At 36.1% G+C, this 17,601-nt stretch overlaps 3 protein-coding genes across 8 annotated transcripts; 2 read left to right on the top strand and 1 right to left on the bottom strand.

The window, feature by feature from the left end:
• The first annotated feature begins 1 nt into the window (after position 1).
• LOC144470092 (uncharacterized) lies at positions 2-2,631 on the top strand. 2 transcript variants are annotated; one of them, XM_078180910.1, is made up of 4 exons: positions 2-233; positions 957-1,134; positions 1,220-2,249; positions 2,320-2,631. In XM_078180910.1, exons 1-4 carry the CDS (start codon positions 175-177, stop codon positions 2,616-2,618), a joined length of 1,566 nt encoding a protein of 521 aa, XP_078037036.1. In that variant the 5' UTR covers positions 2-174; the 3' UTR covers positions 2,619-2,631. The 2 variants fall into 2 exon arrangements, with proteins under 2 accessions (XP_078037036.1, XP_078037037.1); XM_078180911.1 differs by lacking the exon at positions 2-233 and having other exon boundaries at positions 241-1,134.
• Positions 2,632-2,750: 119 nt separating this feature from the next.
• Positions 2,751-6,601, bottom strand: Suv3 (Suv3 RNA helicase). 5 transcript variants are annotated; one of them, XM_078180905.1, is made up of 15 exons: positions 6,435-6,601; positions 6,103-6,335; positions 5,792-6,014; positions 5,525-5,693; positions 5,354-5,465; positions 5,089-5,219; positions 4,687-5,000; positions 4,448-4,589; positions 4,111-4,269; positions 3,864-4,043; positions 3,650-3,798; positions 3,450-3,565; positions 3,323-3,376; positions 3,126-3,232; positions 2,751-2,993 (listed from the first exon to the last, which is right to left on the bottom strand). In XM_078180905.1, the coding sequence occupies exons 1-15, from the start codon at positions 6,506-6,508 to the stop codon at positions 2,904-2,906; spliced, it is 2,253 nt and encodes a 750-aa protein (XP_078037031.1). In that variant the 5' UTR covers positions 6,509-6,601; the 3' UTR covers positions 2,751-2,903. The 5 variants fall into 5 exon arrangements, with proteins under 5 accessions (XP_078037031.1, XP_078037032.1, XP_078037033.1 ...); XM_078180906.1 differs by having other exon boundaries at positions 3,323-3,373; XM_078180907.1 differs by having other exon boundaries at positions 5,792-6,011.
• A 2,103-nt stretch (positions 6,602-8,704) lies between these two features.
• Positions 8,705-11,701, top strand: Arfgap1 (ADP-ribosylation factor GTPase-activating protein 1). Its single transcript, XM_078181177.1, has 8 exons — positions 8,705-9,179; positions 9,251-9,532; positions 9,602-9,816; positions 9,880-9,994; positions 10,144-10,233; positions 10,579-10,638; positions 10,743-10,909; positions 11,005-11,701. The coding sequence occupies exons 1-8, from the start codon at positions 9,120-9,122 to the stop codon at positions 11,219-11,221; spliced, it is 1,206 nt and encodes a 401-aa protein (XP_078037303.1). The 5' UTR covers positions 8,705-9,119; the 3' UTR covers positions 11,222-11,701.
• Positions 11,702-17,601: the final 5,900 nt, after the last annotated feature.

Genomic DNA, 17,601 nt, shown 5'->3' with positions numbered 1-17,601 from the left:
CATATGTATTATAACGTCCTATTTTTTATCTTCCTATTTCATTTTCTTTGAATTATTTCATATCTTTATAAAATTACACTCGTCTGTAATATAAGCATTGGTGAATGGGTGACTATCAATTTCAATTATAAAAATCAATTCGAGTATGTACATACTACCAAACTATGTACATATATGTACATTGACAATTCTCTTTTTATTTCTTCTTTGTTAGCGATTTCTGGCTTAGAATTGTAAGTAATTTAACTTTCAAATAAAATTTAAATTAAATTGCACACTGGAACTGAAGCACACTGTATGTGCTCATGGAAATTGAGTGTACCGCCTGAAACTACATACATACATACACATTTAACAATGAATTCTGGGAATGTGATTAGCGAAATCACAAAAACACAGGATGAAAATAAATACATAATGCACCACAGATATTTTCGAACGTTACGTGCTGCTCAGTTTTCTATGGAAATCCCGTGAATTACTGACTATTAACATATATTGTACAATTAATTATAAATACCGTTACTTGCCGTTATCAGTGTAGGTAGTTGAAAAATCGTACATACATACAACCAACGGCAAGGAAGAATTCTGAAGTACAGTATAAACAAATCTAAATTAAGTTTGTCACAATTGACATACATATATAATTAATCGTATGGTAGTAAAGTAAAGGTTTTACATAATAAATACGTATTACCTTTTTCTCAATGTTTTTCGGAAGATATTATAACCTATACAGGATCCTGCGATCTATTGTTAGAGTTTGTACAGTGTTAATTAATGACATAGTTTTATAGTGAAGTCTTATGATATGTTTTTTACACATGATCACGACAGTGTGATGCGAAACGTATCGATAAAATTCAATTGTGTCACATAGAATCAAGAAGAAATATATTTTAATGTGTCACCATGACGCGCAAATGTGTTATGTGTAAAGAAACCAATTACAGGAATAGTTACAGCTTCTTCTCTGCGCCTAAAGATCCAGAAACACGACAGAAATGGCAAGACGCGATTGCAATTGAAAATTATGCTGTCACAGATGACACGTATGTTTGCAGCAAACATTTTCATAGGGATGATATAATTACACACTGGGCCAGTGGAGTACCACCCTATGTTATAACAGTAAGTAAGAATAGTAAATAACAATAATTCTTTATTTATTTTATCTTATTGGTTCTCTTTTCTTATAAATCTGTGTTTATAATAGATTAAATACAAAAAGTGTAGATTAAGACCAGGAGCAGTACCTGGTAGAAATTATCATGATGAAAACGAGGATATAAATCCAGGACACTCTGATAACTCAGATGAAAATTATTCACCGTTTAAATTGAGAAAGATGGATATAGCAGAAGAGAAAGAAAAGGATTTTGTTATATCTAAGGCTGATGAAAAATTAGAAATAAATTGTTATGAAAAGCATAGAATTATACCATTGCATTATAAATACAGTAGAGAGTTTCATGATCACAACTACATGCCAAATGCAAAACCAACTACACCAGAAGCATTACAGGATGACTCGGATACAGATGATGAGTCCAACAAAGAATCTGTGGAAAAGAATTTTAAACAGATAAAGAGAAACGACGTGTTACACCTCAAGAAAGAAACTGAAACTTTTGTGGATGTGAATGCAATAGAAAATACGACTTTTAATAATCAGGAGACAAACGAACAACGAGTATATGAAGAAGATTTACATGAAAATGGGTCCAACAAAGTATCAGAATTTTCTTCAATAGTTTCTGATCCTCTCGAAGAAACTGAAATGTTGGTACAGTTTTGGGAACATAAAATAGTAAAGACAGAACCGTCAGACAATAATTACAGTGGGAACGAAAATGTAGAAAATCAAATAAGTAATAATCGTAATCAATCAGAGGCATGCTCCACTGTGAACAATGATATTGAAGAAAACGAAATGTTGTTCGAAGATTTACTTGAAATATGTACAGAAGTACTATTACCTCGTGGCTGGTCTTGTTTGGTAACATCAACAGGCCATGCCACAACAATAGTGTACATGTATATGGCAATTACGAAAAATGGTATGCCTTTTACAGAGAAACAAGTGTTTATAAAGAGCGACATGACACTACATTGCGTTGCTGTAAATAGAGAAATTAATCCCCTCACTAATAATCTCATAAAAGAAGGGAAACATTTACGAGTACAAAATTTATTAGATATAGAAGAACTTATTGAAGAATTTGATCAAAGAATGATTTGTCAAGGTACATAAGTTTTACTTACGTTTTTATATACTAAGAGTACAAGGAAATTTTAACCCTTTCTTCTTATTAGGTATATACAATACTGAAAGTTTTCAAGAAGTTACTGACATTAAGGTAGTCTATAAAGACGGTGTAAAATGGAGACACATATTATGTCCATTAATAATGAATAATGGTTCATTGCGATGTACAAGATGTATTAATCTGTCTCATAGACTACAACGCAGGTCGAAAATTCGGCATCCCCTATTGTACAATCTTTCTATATTCACAAAAAACGAACAAAAATTACACAAACTTCGACAAAAGTACAAACGTACAAAAAAGCAGGCACGCAAACATGAATTTATTAAAGTATCTAAGAAATAAATGATTTCAAATAAATCTCAAATGAAATTGATTGTTAAATACATTCTTTTGCACTCTTTCTATGAATAGGGTGAATTATTTTATTCTTAGACTACAAATTGTTTCAGTGACGAAATAAAAATAAAAACTGTATATAAAAAAATCTCTTTAATTTGAATAATCTGTATCTATTTAATTACATTTTTATTTGGATTGCCCAAATATAAAAATTATGTTCCGTATGTATTGTTAATTTTACGTCCAATTATTTCAGGAAAATACAATTGTTATTAAAAGCAAAATATTCTACCTACGCTTCCAAGCCGGTCTTATTATCATCTTCTTCTTACTAAATTTCTTGAAAGCACCATACTTTGGACTTTCTTTCCATTGTTTCTAAAACGAGCAAGAATTGTATAAATTAATATATTGTTAAATCAAGAAAAGATTGTTTAATGTTTAACCATTCCCTGTTAATAATAATATACTGCATGTCAATTTATGCTAAGATTAATTCTGTTTTATTACCTCAGACCATTCCTGTTGCAATTCTTCCAACAACTTTGGCGTTAAGAGACCTTCCGATATTAATTTGTTTGTTAATTTACCCGAGTTGGATGAATACTGAGTTCCGTCTGCAATATAAAGTATTGCATCGACTCTGTTAGTTTATGTATAACAAATTTAAATAACCATACTTTTAGCATGTAATAAATTATTTTTACCATCAGATTGATATTCATTCATAAATGATGTGCCGTCTTGAACATCAGAGTCTGCTGTTCGATAGATTTAGTATTAGCGCAAATGTCGGTTTTACATTCTATAATTACTTAATGACTAACATCATACCTGTTTTCTTGAAGAGTATTTTTAATTTCTTCACTCCTTCTTCAATAATCTTATCCAATTCTTTCTGTATCTCTCTAATTTCAATTCCATCAGGAAATAAATCGGTAAATCGATAGCTATATAATTACAAAAATGTAAATGCAAAAAAGGAAGACCTCAAACTACAAATATAACAAAAGTATTATTTATATATTATTTACCTGAACCAAAGATAAATATCCAATACATCGAATACTGATTCTAAATGTACAAGATCAGAAATATTTGCTGGTGGTTTTGGTGGCCAGTTGATTTGATTACACAGCCAAGAAGTAGTTATTTTTTCATTTTTACTACACTGTCGCGCATACTGTAAGGAAAATTAGAGAATTTTGAATATGAAAACAAAACTCAATACCAACTATTTCAAATTACCTTTAAGAACATATTGCACACAAATGGCATTTTTCTATTAATAGGGGCGCAACAAAATACGTATTGTGTACGAAGATTTAAAGGTATATGTTGTATCATATCAGCCAAAAATTTAAAATCTTCTAAATTACAGATGAAGTAAAGGGAGTCATCAACTTGACTTAACGCCACAAATATATTCTGAAAAAGAAGAGAATGTACTAACCGTGATAAAGCATAGATAATCAAACATGTTAATAAATATTACAATAAGATTTGATAGTGGTGTGTTCGGCAAATAATAAGCGTATAATTCGATTTGATCAGCAGTTGGATGCAATCCAACCTGCTCTATTTTTTCTGGGGTTCCATTTAATAATTTCTTTAATACAGCGAGATCTTCCGATTTATAGGTCGTAACATAGCCCTATAACATAACAGAATGTAATTATGAGTCACTGTTTGCAGCAACCTCCCGGGGTGTGACTTGGGAAATTTGTGTTGCCTTGTTAAAGCAATACAAATTTGCGAATAGCTGCAAGATCTTTTTAGTTTCTATACATGTCCAAATTTAATTTAATCGATAATTAAATTAAGCTACTTACGCATTGCCATTGTGTATTAAAACGACCAGCACGCCCTGCTATTTGTAACGCTGACGATACAGAAATTATATCCATTTCCTTGTCGCCCTTTTCATTTACAGTTGGCTGACAAACAGAGTAAAATATAACTCTGCGAATATGTCTGAAATATGGGTGACAAAGTTTCGTTATTTGCAAAATATTGTAACATAAATAAAATTTGTTGTAACATTTTAATATATATATTTCCATGAACTTACAAATTAAGACCCATTCCTATTGCATTGGTAGCCACTAATATTTTACACGGATCATTTGGGTCATTAAATCGGGCAGCCTGGGCGAGTTTTGTACCCGGTGGCAAACTACCATATATTACTGCTACTTGTTTTCCCATTTTTTCAATAGTTTGTGATATATAAAATATATCACTTTTATTGAAACAAACTATACAGTCTCCTGGTTGAACAGCAGCCAATGTTTTAAGTGCAGTGTCTTCCACAACAAGATCGGTTAAACGTTTGTATTCCTTAATTTCAACAGTTTCTCCTGTTGTTGCACATATTGACTGCACCTACAATATAATATCAAGTTTATACAGTAAAAGAACATGTTCATGAATTCTGATTAACTGTTTGAAAAATAAAAGTTATTGATATTACAATAGGTATGGCAGCAAATTCACCACATAAATGTATTTCATCTGCAGCAATGCCTAAGAGAGCTCTTGTCCATGCCCAACCTCTACTTGGATCACGCAACAACTGAATTTCATCAATTACAGCTACTTCATCTGTAAAAACACCATCACGAGTATGTGATTAAAATTGATAGTTTCTTAACTAGAAAAACGAAACATTAAATTTGAAATTCGTTTTAGATTTGGACATCTAATATCATAGAAAATATCAAACAATGAATACTCACACACATTTTGTACATTCACCATCTCTACAGAACAAGCTATATGTTGGGCAGGAGACGTGTCATCCTTTGCAAACTTTCTCTCTTCTCCTGTTAGTAAATCACAATATGTACCCTATAATGATTCATGCTTATTATACTCACTTGAGGATTAATACCATTTTCAATACTAACCATAGAGTTGCATTTATTAAAAACTTCAACAGCTAATAATTTTAATGGGCCACAGTAAACACCAGACTTTGCAGACATGAATCTTTCAAGAGCATGATGAGTTTTACCACTGTTTGTGGGTCCAGCATGAAATATTATTTTTCTAGTTTTGGCCCTGGCTATAGGATACCTTCAAATAACATGTAATACATATATATTTATATAGTTTGATTTATTATATAGAAACACAATGTGTATTTAAATACCAAAAATAATGCTGATCGTTACCAACTGGGTGGATGTCGAAGATCACTGATTTTTCTGAGATCATCTATGCAATCAATGTGTGGATATGATTCTTTTGCATAACGTAAAAAATATGGAAATATATCAGTAACATTTGCAGCTCCTTTGATAATATCACTTAAGGTGACATGAAGATCTGTTGGTAATGATGACGATGACACACAGTAATTTCGAAAGTCGTTCAAAACTCTAATTAAGAAGTCTTCTGAAAAATATCAGGTGAGTAATGTTACAAAGTGTTTAAAATTAGTTGTACGATATGAATTCTGTGAAACGTGATTAGCTAGACTTACTATCTAATCCATGTGCTGCAGCCAAATCCCTGATCGATTTTTTGTTTGCAAAGGAGCTCATTGTTATTATAATGTCAGTTTTATTTAGTTTACCAGTTAGCTCAGCACCCACATTTGTATTACTTGGATCAGTTTTAATACGAACAGGTTGAAACAATGAAGTCACATTTAGGTCATTCTTTTTACTTTTTTGCCGTATGCTTGGAAAACCTGTCACTGCGGGATCTAATTGCCTAAAAATTGTCTGATATGAGCAAGTTTATGCAATCATTTCTAAAATATTCTTAGACATATATAGAATAATCTTTAAAATATAATTAATCAATGAGAACCTCAATAACGATGACATTAGAAAATTACTGCGTCGTTTCAACTGATCTATAACTAGTTGTTTCAAAGTAATCATCTTCTAAATTAATTTTAAAAATTTTCATATTCTAATATTTGTAATCAAGAAGACAACCTCGTGGGTTAACTTCTCCAACTTCTCTGAGGTTATTCTAGGTGATTGTTGTGCATAGATGTAGGTGATCTATGTATATAGTATGCATAATGTAGAGCATATATGTAGTGGTAGCCGGCAGCGGCACCACGCGTCACTCGCTAAATCACAAAGTATGCGATATCAAAAAGTTATATGTACCGACTTCGAAATAAAAATTTTACGTCATTCAATGCACAAACGCGGACGTAGGGATGCAGAAACGTATGTTGTATGTATCTGTTTATATGTTTTGCTTGCTCACTTATAATTTTTGAGTCACCTACGAACTTTCATGAGACGCTAAAGTCTTTTAAAAGTACGAAATTCTTTTTCTAAATTGTTCGACCTTCAATAAATGACAATTTTATTAATAAACAATGAATTTGTAATAAAGAAATACAGCAATGAGACCTACTTCTGCACATTTTTCTTACTCCCTAAAGTGGTTTTCACATCCCCACTATTTTACTGCTTATCCAATCCGCAGTGGATCCTGTCTCGGCAGTGAATCGTCAACCCAATGAGGGCGAAGAAAATTTCTATGTCGAATCTCGCTGACGGATTAAGCTGCTACCTAAAGGACTTATTATTATACGTATGTACTGTGTTATGTTACGTTATCACGTTTCATGAGCGACGCGAACATAGGCACTAGTTTATATTACGACCACGCTATTAGACTATACACTTTCAATTTATGGCGACAAGAGGGAAGTTCGAATGTATATACAAATTTATATCGCATATTTATGTAGAGATACGGTGTTGGCCGAGAGGAATAACTGAGAATATGTAAAGAGATAATGACGAGTTCACCAATCATCTTCGAGCTGCAACCGGAAGACGGACCGGCCGACAAATCAACGTCCAGCAAATTCACCAGCGCCCAGCTAATTTTCCTATTGGCTAACGAAGGAGGGAAGGAAAAGAAGCTGGAAGAAAATGCAGAACTCCACGGAAAACCTCAGACTTTATTCGACAGTCAAAGAAAGTACATCTTAGAGCTCTATCAATAAAGTACCTTTTTGCTTAAAGTATTCAAAGTTGTACAACTCTCTACAACCTTTCACGAGCAGAGCGGTTCAGCGCTCCACGGGCAACCGAACCACATCGAATTCCCTACATTCAAACAATTCAGACCGTAACAGTTACGTTATCACGTTTCATGAGCGACGCGAACATAGTCACTAGTTTATATTACGACCGCGCTATTAGACTATACGCTTTCAATTAATGTCGACAAGAGAGAAGTTCGAATGTAAATACAAATTTATATCGTATATTTATATAGAGATACAGTATCGGCCGAGAGGAGTAACTGAGAATATGTAAGGAGATAATGAGAGAGTTCCCACGAAATTCTTCGTTGAGCCTTTTTTTATCTAGCGAGATTAATCGAGGAATGTAGAGAAAGTCACGTAGCCTCTCGTAAGACCCTCTCCGATTTTACGTGAACTAGACGAGTCACAATACAAACCCGGATCTCTCAAGTACAGGACGTCGTAAATCTTTAGACAAGGACTTCTCGGAACCCTCTCTGACTTCTCTCTCTTACTCAGTCCTCGAGCCGAAATCTTCGCGCGCGGCACACCCCCACAATGTTCGTTTCGGCGGGCATTTCACCCCTGCGCGCTCGACTCCTGCGCACTCCCACCCGCATGCGCACTGTCGAACCACCAATCATCTTCGAGCTGCAACCGGAAGACGGACCGGCCGACGAATCAACGTCCAGTAAATTCACCAGCGCCCAGCTAATTTTCCTATTGACTAAAGAAGGAGGGAAGGAAAAGAAGCTGGAAGAAAATGCAGAACTCCACAGAAAACCTCAGATTTAATTCGACAGTCAAAGAAAGTACACCTTAGAGCTCTATAAATAAAGTACCTTTTTGCTAAAAGTATTCAAAGTTTGTACCTCTCTCAACAACCTTTCACGAGCAGAGCGGTTCAGCGCTCTACGGGCATCCGAACCATACCGAATTCCCTACACCGAACAATTTAGACCGTAACAAGTTTAATAGCGCGGCCGTAATATAAACTAGTGACTATGTTCGCGTCGCTCATGAAACATAATAACGTAACAATACAAAGTTACATGCAGCGCTTAAGGACGGTGGATTTTGGAAGTACATGAACTTCTAGTTGTTCCGCGGGTAATCCATTGACGGTTTTTCTACATCTATGAAATACTTCATGCAATGAACGTTTCACCAGAGTTGGTGACACGATATTTAATTTTGTTGCATATTAACAATTCTTGTTACTTTATATAAAGTAGAACTTAAAATAAATATAAGTGGTTAATTACTCCTGTTATTCGTTGGTATATACATATATATCTCTATATCTATACAATATCTATATCTATATCAATATATATATGTCCGTGTGCGTGTACATATATATGTATAGAGAAATTAGAAATTATGGAACATTCATTAACAAATTGAAGACAGCAAGTACAATAGAGTGGACGTTTATATTGAGTACTAAAAGTATTAAACTCGATTTGAGTTAATTTTTAGTGACAAAAATTATGGCTAGTCCGCGGACTCGAAGAGTTTTGAGTGAATTGAAGCCTAAAGATGAGAATAATGTAATTTATCTATCTAGTTCTATTAATATTTTACCATATGTTCATTTTATTACATCTAGTATCTCTTATAGAAATGTTTTGAATGTGGTACGCATAATCCTCAGTGGGTGTCTGTTACATATGGCATATGGATTTGCTTAGAATGTTCAGGTAAACACAGAGGACTCGGTGTTCATTTATCATTTGTTCGTTCCATTTCAATGGATAAATGGAAGGACTTAGAATTAGAAAAAATGAAAGTTGGTGGAAATAGAAATGCTCGAGAATTCTTTGAATCACAGCCAGATTGGGACAATAGCATGTCTATAGCACAAAAATATAATACCAAAGCAGCAGCATTATATAGAGACAAGGTAAATGATATTTAATGGAATTAATTATTTTAAATATAATTATACTGAATTGTAAATTGCAATTATTAGATAGCAACATTAGCTCACGGAGAGAAATGGAGTCCAACTACTTCTACAGCCAAAGACTTTGAACCTACAACATACTTCTCCAATCAACAGGACTATTCATCCTATCAGATGAATGATTCATCTAGTTCTTATCAAAATTTCAATTCAAACAATTATAAAGCTCAAACTGAAGCTTTCTTTACAAAGAAACAAAGTGAAAATGCCACTCGTCCTGAGTAAGGACAATTATAATAATTACATACACAATTGCAATGACTTATCATGGAATATATTTACAGGAATGTTCCACCCAGTCAAGGGGGTAAGTATGGAGGATTTGGTTATCAAATGGATCCACCGCCTAGAAGTTCGTCACAAGAATTTTTTGACACTGCAGTGTCTTCTTTAGCAAGCGTAAGAATTAAAACATTGTGTTTTAGTTGTAAACATATGCAAGATATTCAGCAATAACTGGAAAAAGACTGTAGAGATTATTCTTTTTCTATTTAGTAATGAGCACCTGATATACACAATTGCTTATAATTAATACCCAAAAATTGTAGGGATGGTCAATATTTTCTTCATCTGCAACAAAAATAGCAAGCATGGCTACAGAAAATGCTATTAGAATCGGAGAACTGGCAACACAAAAGGTACACAAAGCAAATATTAAGGTAACTTTAAATGGAATGTAGAAGTAATTGGATAATATTGTTTGCATTTAACGAGTAATGTTTGAGTGTGTTGTACACGCTATAACAGTAGCAAAAGTATTAATTTAGTACATTCTGTATGATAATATAGAATACAATTTACCATACGTATTTAATACCTTCACCATATTTTTACTTATTATATCATTTATTTAGTTACACTCTTGTAGCGGCGATCTCAGTTTTCTAGGTATATGCTATACCTTGGTGATATATGTATATTATATTTCATTATTTTTCAGTTATTTTTCAATTTTTAGTTTTCTTCTATGTTGCATTCATTAGGTTCGTGATGGTACTTTATTAGAAGATGTTGGAGCTCAAGTTAATAATTTGGCTACAAAGGTAGATAGTTAAACAAATTCGATACAACTTTTGCCTTTTTTATCATATTGCATCTTGGATAGATAAATTAGTAGTCACATTATTGTTACATATTTATCATTTAGGTTGGCGATTTGGGAAGGAGAGGATGGGGCGATATTGGGGGAACAAATTCAGTGGAACAAAATCAGTATAATTCAAAAGAAAACTATCAAAGTTCTTCGACTAGGTACCAAAACAGTGAAGTCGAATTATATTCTACAGAAAAAACATCTTTAATGAAGACATCAAAGTAAATTAATCAAAAATTAGTTAATGCATTTATAGAATCCACTGCTATTTGGTTTAAATATTATATTAATTTAATAACTTTTCTTCTATTTTTAGAACTACTATTTCAACTACAAATTCTCCTGTGTGTGAATGGGATTGGGGTAATGATACTAAACAAAGTAAAGAGAAAGTAGTAGATACTAAACCGGCTGCCAAGAAATCAAAGGACAAAGTTAAAGAAGAAGTTTTAATTAATTTTGGTGCTGATAATAATGCACCAAATTGGGATTCTGAATTGGAAAACGAAGCATGGGAGATATTAAAAAATTAATTACTATTAAGAAATTAGGTAATTTTCAATGAAATTCAAGGTTGTTGAATGACTCTTTAGCGATTTTGAATTTATATACAGTAATGATAATTATAAAAATGAAATTATTTTTACTCTATATTGCATCTTCTTGGTGCACAGAATGTATGTAAGTAAACATATTCTTCACGAAAATAGATGTTTATTTACAAGTAACATGTAGACGTGTATGATTCAGTATACAAGTACTGTTAACAAACTCAAATTTTAGGGTTAATGCACACAAATACAGAAAGATGTGCCTATTATGTGTTTATGTTGTAGTTTTGCATTTATTATACATTTTAACTATTAGTAAACTTCATTAATCACTTTTATACAATTTAAATAATTTATACATAAAAAATATCGAATTATTTTAGTGTGTAGCACGTATCATAGCAATTGATTTTATGTAATTACCGATTACATTTATTGATTAAAATTGTTCTGAAGCAATGATTTTAATCGTGTATATTAATACCTTTGAATGGCGAACCTTGAGAAGTCTACGATGTGTTCATTACCATTTCAATATTACAAATATCGGTCAGAATATTACATATACAGGATGTACCAAAATTATATATACTCCAGGAAATGAGGGGTTTCTGAGGCCATTTCAAGTAACCTTTTCCTTTGCTGAAATGCAATCCGCGGCTTTGTTAACGAGTTATTAATGAAAAACAGTAGCGAATGAGAGGCGCGTGTGTGAGATTCAACCTGCTGTTACGCGCGCGTGCCAGCGGGCTGAAGCCTACCTCTCTCCGGGGCGCGACGAAAGGAGGTAGGGACTGCACTTCAGCTTTGAGCCGCGTTTGAAGTAACGAACAAGGATTTTACGAATGTCCTATTAATTTCAAAAATTTCACAAATATTATTAATGAAAACCTCACCCATTCAGTTGTAAATGTTGTAATCCACGTATGTAAAACGACACAGATTACATTAACGTTCACTTTCACTGCACTATTATTCCACACTGATCATGAATTATGCTTCCATAGAGGTATTGCACAAACATCCAAAAAATCTTGGACTGTTGTCGCAGCGCGTATATTTAAAAAAACGGCAAAGTTGTAGGGATGAAATCTGGAATGAAACTGACGTTGTGCACGAACCATTCGAACCTTAGTTCAGATAAGAGCGAAATTAGTGGATCAAGACTGCAGCGTACAACTGCATCCAGCAATCTGTACCCATTAAAGGGTGCGACAACGGCAGGTTCGGTTTCAGAAGAGCGAATCGATGTCAATACTTGTATCCGAACAATAAAATTGCTGAAAGGAGACGACGACATGGGCCTGGAGAAACTTGAAAGAAAAAAAATCACTGGACAAGCTGAAAGAAGTATCTGTCACATTCTGATAGAATCGTACGATAGTTTGTACAATGCGCTACGCACTCACGTGTCACCACCTGCTACCGAATCAACTTGCAGAGCCGATTTGGAGACCACCAAACAAGCAGGAAAGAGTGTGGAGCGACACTATTACAAAAAAGCATGAGCACGAGACTTCGACATCGCGTAGACAAACACAGCTTCTGTACCACCGGCAACAACAGCACATCGCTGCGTCTAATCATTGTATAGTTAGGTTTTAAAATATATGCATCAAAACCTAACTATCGGGCATCGATTTAACTATTCCTGAAGTGACGGATGCTGAGTATCGCTATAACGACTCTCCCATCCACGCACAAGCACTTTTAGATCGAATTTTTGGGTCGGCCAGATAGGAAAATTACCACCCAGGTACCAAGTAAATGAGACCTAAGTGCCTACCCTAGGAGGACTACTGCAACACATACGAGTCAAATTTCCAGGAATGTGATATATCGGAAGACTCCTCGTTGACACCGCAGCAACAGTGAATCTCATCAAGGAGCATATATAATTCATCCAAATTGAACCTGTAATGCGAGCAAACTGAACTTTCAAATGGGAAACAACCGACACGTGAGCACAGAATACGTTAATTTACAATCCTTTCTCGTTACCCATTCCTTCTATATAGTGCCAAATGATTTTCCTATTAAGGAAGACGGTACAGTTGGACAGCCATATCTTGAAAAATATTCTTTTAGTTTCACAAATGGCAAACTTACACTTAACGATAAGGAATTCCTTCTCCATCGCGAAATATCCGTACGCCCACGACAAACTGTTGACGTCACTGCCAAACTGAATAATGAATTTCTTTTAGTAAACGCTATTAACCTCTTAGGCACGGCGGAACTTTACGCGGGGCTGTTCCTCGGTACGGCAGAGTTCAATGCGAATTACGTGTAAATGATACGGCACTGCAATGCGTCACCGATAATGCTGTTCTTTACACGAGTACATTGGAATGAAGTGTTTGATGATTAAATTATAATTTTTCTTAAAGATATGATACACGTATTTTAACCTTAACAATTTACAAGACAGCTTCCGCAAAAGCCACTATAGTGGTACGTCGTACAGAAAGATGACATCCGCGAAAGCCACTATAGTGGTGCTCAGTGCCTAAGAGGTTAACCCAGAAGACCACGAAATTGATTCCCAAGACATCGAAATAGAAGAATTAGATATAGCAGAACGATTGCCGCGATTAAGGCGCGCAACCCGTCTTGAACACGTCGACCCTGCGTACCGGAAAAATATAAAAAAAATCATTTTTGGTTATTCGGATGTCTTCCAATTAGAAGAAGACCCGATAGCATGTATTGACCTTGCGAGTCACAAGATCGTGGTTACTCAAGATCGAGTGATTAATGTAAAATCATATCGATCTCGAAGCAGTGAAGAAGTCAATAAACAAGTAAACGACATGTTAGAGTAAGATATAATTAAACCAACGATTCGTCCTATAATTCGCCGCTTTGGATTGTGCCAAAGGAAAAAGACGCTAGCGATAAACATAAGTGATGCGTCGTAATAGATTTTAGGGAAATAAATAAATTAACGGATCACGATACGTACCGACTCTCCCTTATCGAGGATATTGTAGATAGACTGGAGAAGGCAAAATTCTTTTCGGCACTTGATTTGAGTTCCGGTTTTCATCAAATTTCAGTGCACAAAAAATACACTGACTTCTCCACCCCGACGGCCATTTTCATTATAATAAGATGCCATTTGGGTAAAGGAACGCCCCAGCCACATTTCAACGAATGATGGACCGAGCATTCTGTGGCTTAATAAATTCCGGTTGTTTTGTTTATATGGATGTCATAATTGTTTTTGGTTCAACAATCGAAGAAAACAATCGAAATTTAGCGACGGTATTTCAGAAGTTACGTGATCTCAAACTCAAAATTCAACCCTATGCATTCAACGACTTTGCAAAGATTGCAAAGCTCCTTACCGAGTTAATGAAAAAGAATACACCATTCGTTTGAATTGACAAACAATAAGTAGCATTTGACATTCTCCGTAGAAAACTCTGCGAAGAGCTTATTCTACGATTCCCCGATTTCTCTAAACCGTTTACCTTGACTACGGACACATCCAACGAAGGACTAGGCACTACTGATTCGATACCAGACCGTGCAAAACACCGTACCGTTAATAGTAAAAAATTATCATCCGTTACTCAAAATGAGTAGAGTTGCGATCATTTGTAAAAAATGGACACCTTATATACACAATAAAAGTTCCAAATATTGATTAGGAAAAATGGACCATAAAGAAACTTCATACCGCAAATTCGTAACGGCATTCATGAAGTAATTATGATAGAATACGATATTGTATTAATACATCGCCTATCATACATACCTATGTTTTCTGCCTCATTTGAACACTGTATCATGGCCGCATACATATTGTTCTGCGTAAAAAGAATCGCGGAATCAGGCAAGCAACCCATCTGTCCTTCATTCTATAAGAAAATCATCCGTAGCAGGCAGTTCTCCAAAAAGCCATTACTTCACTAAAAATTTATCTTTTTATTTCGTTATGATCGACAGCTGCATACCAAACGTTAGACCATCGCCGCGTTAACAGATTATTACTTCCATATGTATTGCTTAAGTTGAGGCACTTTTCCGGTTTTATTGTTTGCTACGGTCAATTTCGAAACATGCGGAGTCCACGTGCGCACCGCTCCAAGGTACGATTAATATCTGCAAGTGATCATTATTCGAGGCAGTCACTTTCTCTTCCTTCCTTTTTCCTCTTAGTCCTTTAACCTTCCGTCCTGTGCTATTTCCAACTGCCAATAATGCAGGGCGACAGTTCCCTCCCCATATTTAATATGTGCAGTGGACGAATCCGCTCGCGTTAACAAAAAATACACACCTACACCGAATTTACTTCTGAGAAAGCAGCATCACATTCGTTACTCGAAACACTGCAAATGTTTAAAGTTTAAATATCGCGTTAATTTTGGAAGCGAATTCTTCGAAAGCGATACGGAGTTTTTATCGAAATCAAAGTTTTTGCCTGAGTACGTTTGGAGTCACGACTGCCGGTCGAAGATATGTACATACATACTTCGACACGGCGATCGTTGAAACTCGGCGACCTCGGCAAAAACTATCGACAATAGAGCCGATATCAAATGTAACGGTCACCGTAAATTTGCCTGATAACCAGGTATAGAGAGAGAGGGAAACGGCAAGTTAGAACGGCAACGCTAACTTCCCGAATTAAACCGATGCACCGCGAAGGTACCCAAAGCTACTCTTCGTGGTCACCTCCGCACATGGTGCATAGAACATTAGTGCTGTGAACCTCGTAAGAGACACCTTGGTTTTCGAGTGCTCTATCTTACGTGAATAAAAGACAAAGAGGTTACCAGAGGCTATTATCTGGGAGCAACCTAATCGAGCTTTCGGTAAGGATAAGGAACCGTATAAGCATTCCATTCGCGTTCCTTCTGCCGAAAGGCAACTCTAGTTGTGTTGCGCATTCTCCGGCATAATTAGAGAAATAAAGTCTACATATATCCTCCGCTCGGCGTGCACTATTGCTGTGCTCGAGCTGCGAGTTTGTATGGTCGTTCGAAAGCAGTCAGGTGATAAGCGAACAGTCCGACGCTGCTCAACGTGTGGTATTGTGTTATATCCGGGATGCTGCAGATCCCAAGTGCCACCCCTCTCGCCGTTGTTCCTCGAGGGCCGTGCACCTCGGATGAGGAGTGAGTAGCTTCGATAAGAGAGTCAAAACTGTTGCTCACGGAACAGATCTGCTGGAGATTTACGACCTCCAGTAGACGAGTTCCAGACAGAAGTGCATCTCGCAAGCAAGGACTGTCCGTAGATTCGAGGTAATATGTATTCCGGATCTGCGTGGCGCGGTTTTTGCCGACCGTCGTGGTATATACGACGAGATATCGGCTGTCCTTGTCAAGAGAGAGCGAGACCGTGGTTGCGGAAACAATGTACGTTTCCACGCGCTCGCCGCCGAATGCTTTCCTTGTCTTTCCAAGGAGGCATCGATGTTGTCAAATAGCCGGCTCACTCAGCACGGTTCAACGGCTGAGTGGCCCCTCCTCTCGCCATAGCACGCGTTTCACGGCTGACCAGCTGAGATGGAGAACGAAATAGCTGATTGACAGCTTTATTAATTTTGCTGGTGGCTATGGCCAATATTTCTTATTTCAGAAATCCAACGCAACCCGGATCTCGAGCGGCGCCCGGACCCAGCCGACCACGCCCGAGGAAGCGTTAGAGGAGGCAGCAGGCTGCGAATACGGCCCTGTAGCAACATCTTCAATAAATCGCTTGGACTGATTTAAAGTCACCAAGAATAGATTCTATTCAAGAACCTTAACACTCACCGAAACCTCAGTTCCGCACAATAGTTAGAGTCACGGTTTGCCGATCTCCTAACATTATAGTCAACGTTATTTCTTAAGTATTATCATGAGACGCGGTAGCGTCTCGCGCCAAGTAGTTGAGTTATAGCTATAGCGCGCGCGACGCTGCTGTCACGGGACCGTATCGCGTCTCGAACTAATGAACCGCACTATTAACTCCTCCCGTGTCGTTCACTTGAGAGTTATTCAAAATTGTCGAAATATATGCGAAAAAAGGAGTCGTAGAATATTTCCGTAGAGAATATTTGTGGACTATTATAAAGTACGTGATCGGCGACGAAAATAAAGAGGTGTTGCTTGGTTGGAATGCGGTTAACGAATAATCTTTATTAGAGCGGACGTTGGTTCTTATATACAGTCTTCTTATCGATGTTTAAGGTTGTTTTCCGGTGGCTATCGCTTTGCTGGGTGGTCGCCCTGCTTCACACCCCCGTCATTAGATTCGATTTGGTTCCAGAAATCGAACAATTTTCCTCTTTGCTGGTTTTGGTGATGCTCGTTGAGTTGGTCCGTGGGCTGGTGGGTCGATGGGCCAGGAGATTTGTGGGTTGTTAT

The sequence above is a fragment of the Augochlora pura genome, chromosome 5, assembly GCF_028453695.1.
Source record: "Augochlora pura isolate Apur16 chromosome 5, APUR_v2.2.1, whole genome shotgun sequence".
NCBI classification, from domain to species: Eukaryota; Metazoa; Arthropoda; class Insecta; order Hymenoptera; family Halictidae; genus Augochlora; species Augochlora pura.
Note: the sequence above shows the minus strand (reverse complement) of the source record. Positions and strands in the feature narration are given on the sequence as shown.

Coding starts and splice junctions, on each gene's coding strand:
- Arfgap1 (XM_078181177.1), top strand. CDS start 9,120: ATGGCTAGTCCGCGGACTCGAAGAGTTTTGAGTGAATTGAAGCCTAAA. Junction 9,533..9,601: donor CAGCATTATATAGAGACAAG/GTAAATGATATT, acceptor TGCAATTATTAG/ATAGCAACATTAGCTCACGG. Junction 9,817..9,879: donor GAAAATGCCACTCGTCCTGA/GTAAGGACAATT, acceptor ATATATTTACAG/GAATGTTCCACCCAGTCAAG.
- LOC144470092 (XM_078180910.1), top strand. CDS start 175: ATGTACATTGACAATTCTCTTTTTATTTCTTCTTTGTTAGCGATTTCT. Junction 1,135..1,219: donor TACCACCCTATGTTATAACA/GTAAGTAAGAAT, acceptor TGTTTATAATAG/ATTAAATACAAAAAGTGTAG. Junction 2,250..2,319: donor TCAAAGAATGATTTGTCAAG/GTACATAAGTTT, acceptor TCTTCTTATTAG/GTATATACAATACTGAAAGT.
- Suv3 (XM_078180905.1), bottom strand. CDS start 6,508: ATGATTACTTTGAAACAACTAGTTATAGATCAGTTGAAACGACGCAGT. Junction 6,015..6,102: donor TGCAGCACATGGATTAGATA/GTAAGTCTAGCT, acceptor GATATTTTTCAG/AAGACTTCTTAATTAGAGTT. Junction 3,566..3,649: donor GATATTTATCTTTGGTTCAG/GTAAATAATATA, acceptor GTAATTATATAG/CTATCGATTTACCGATTTAT.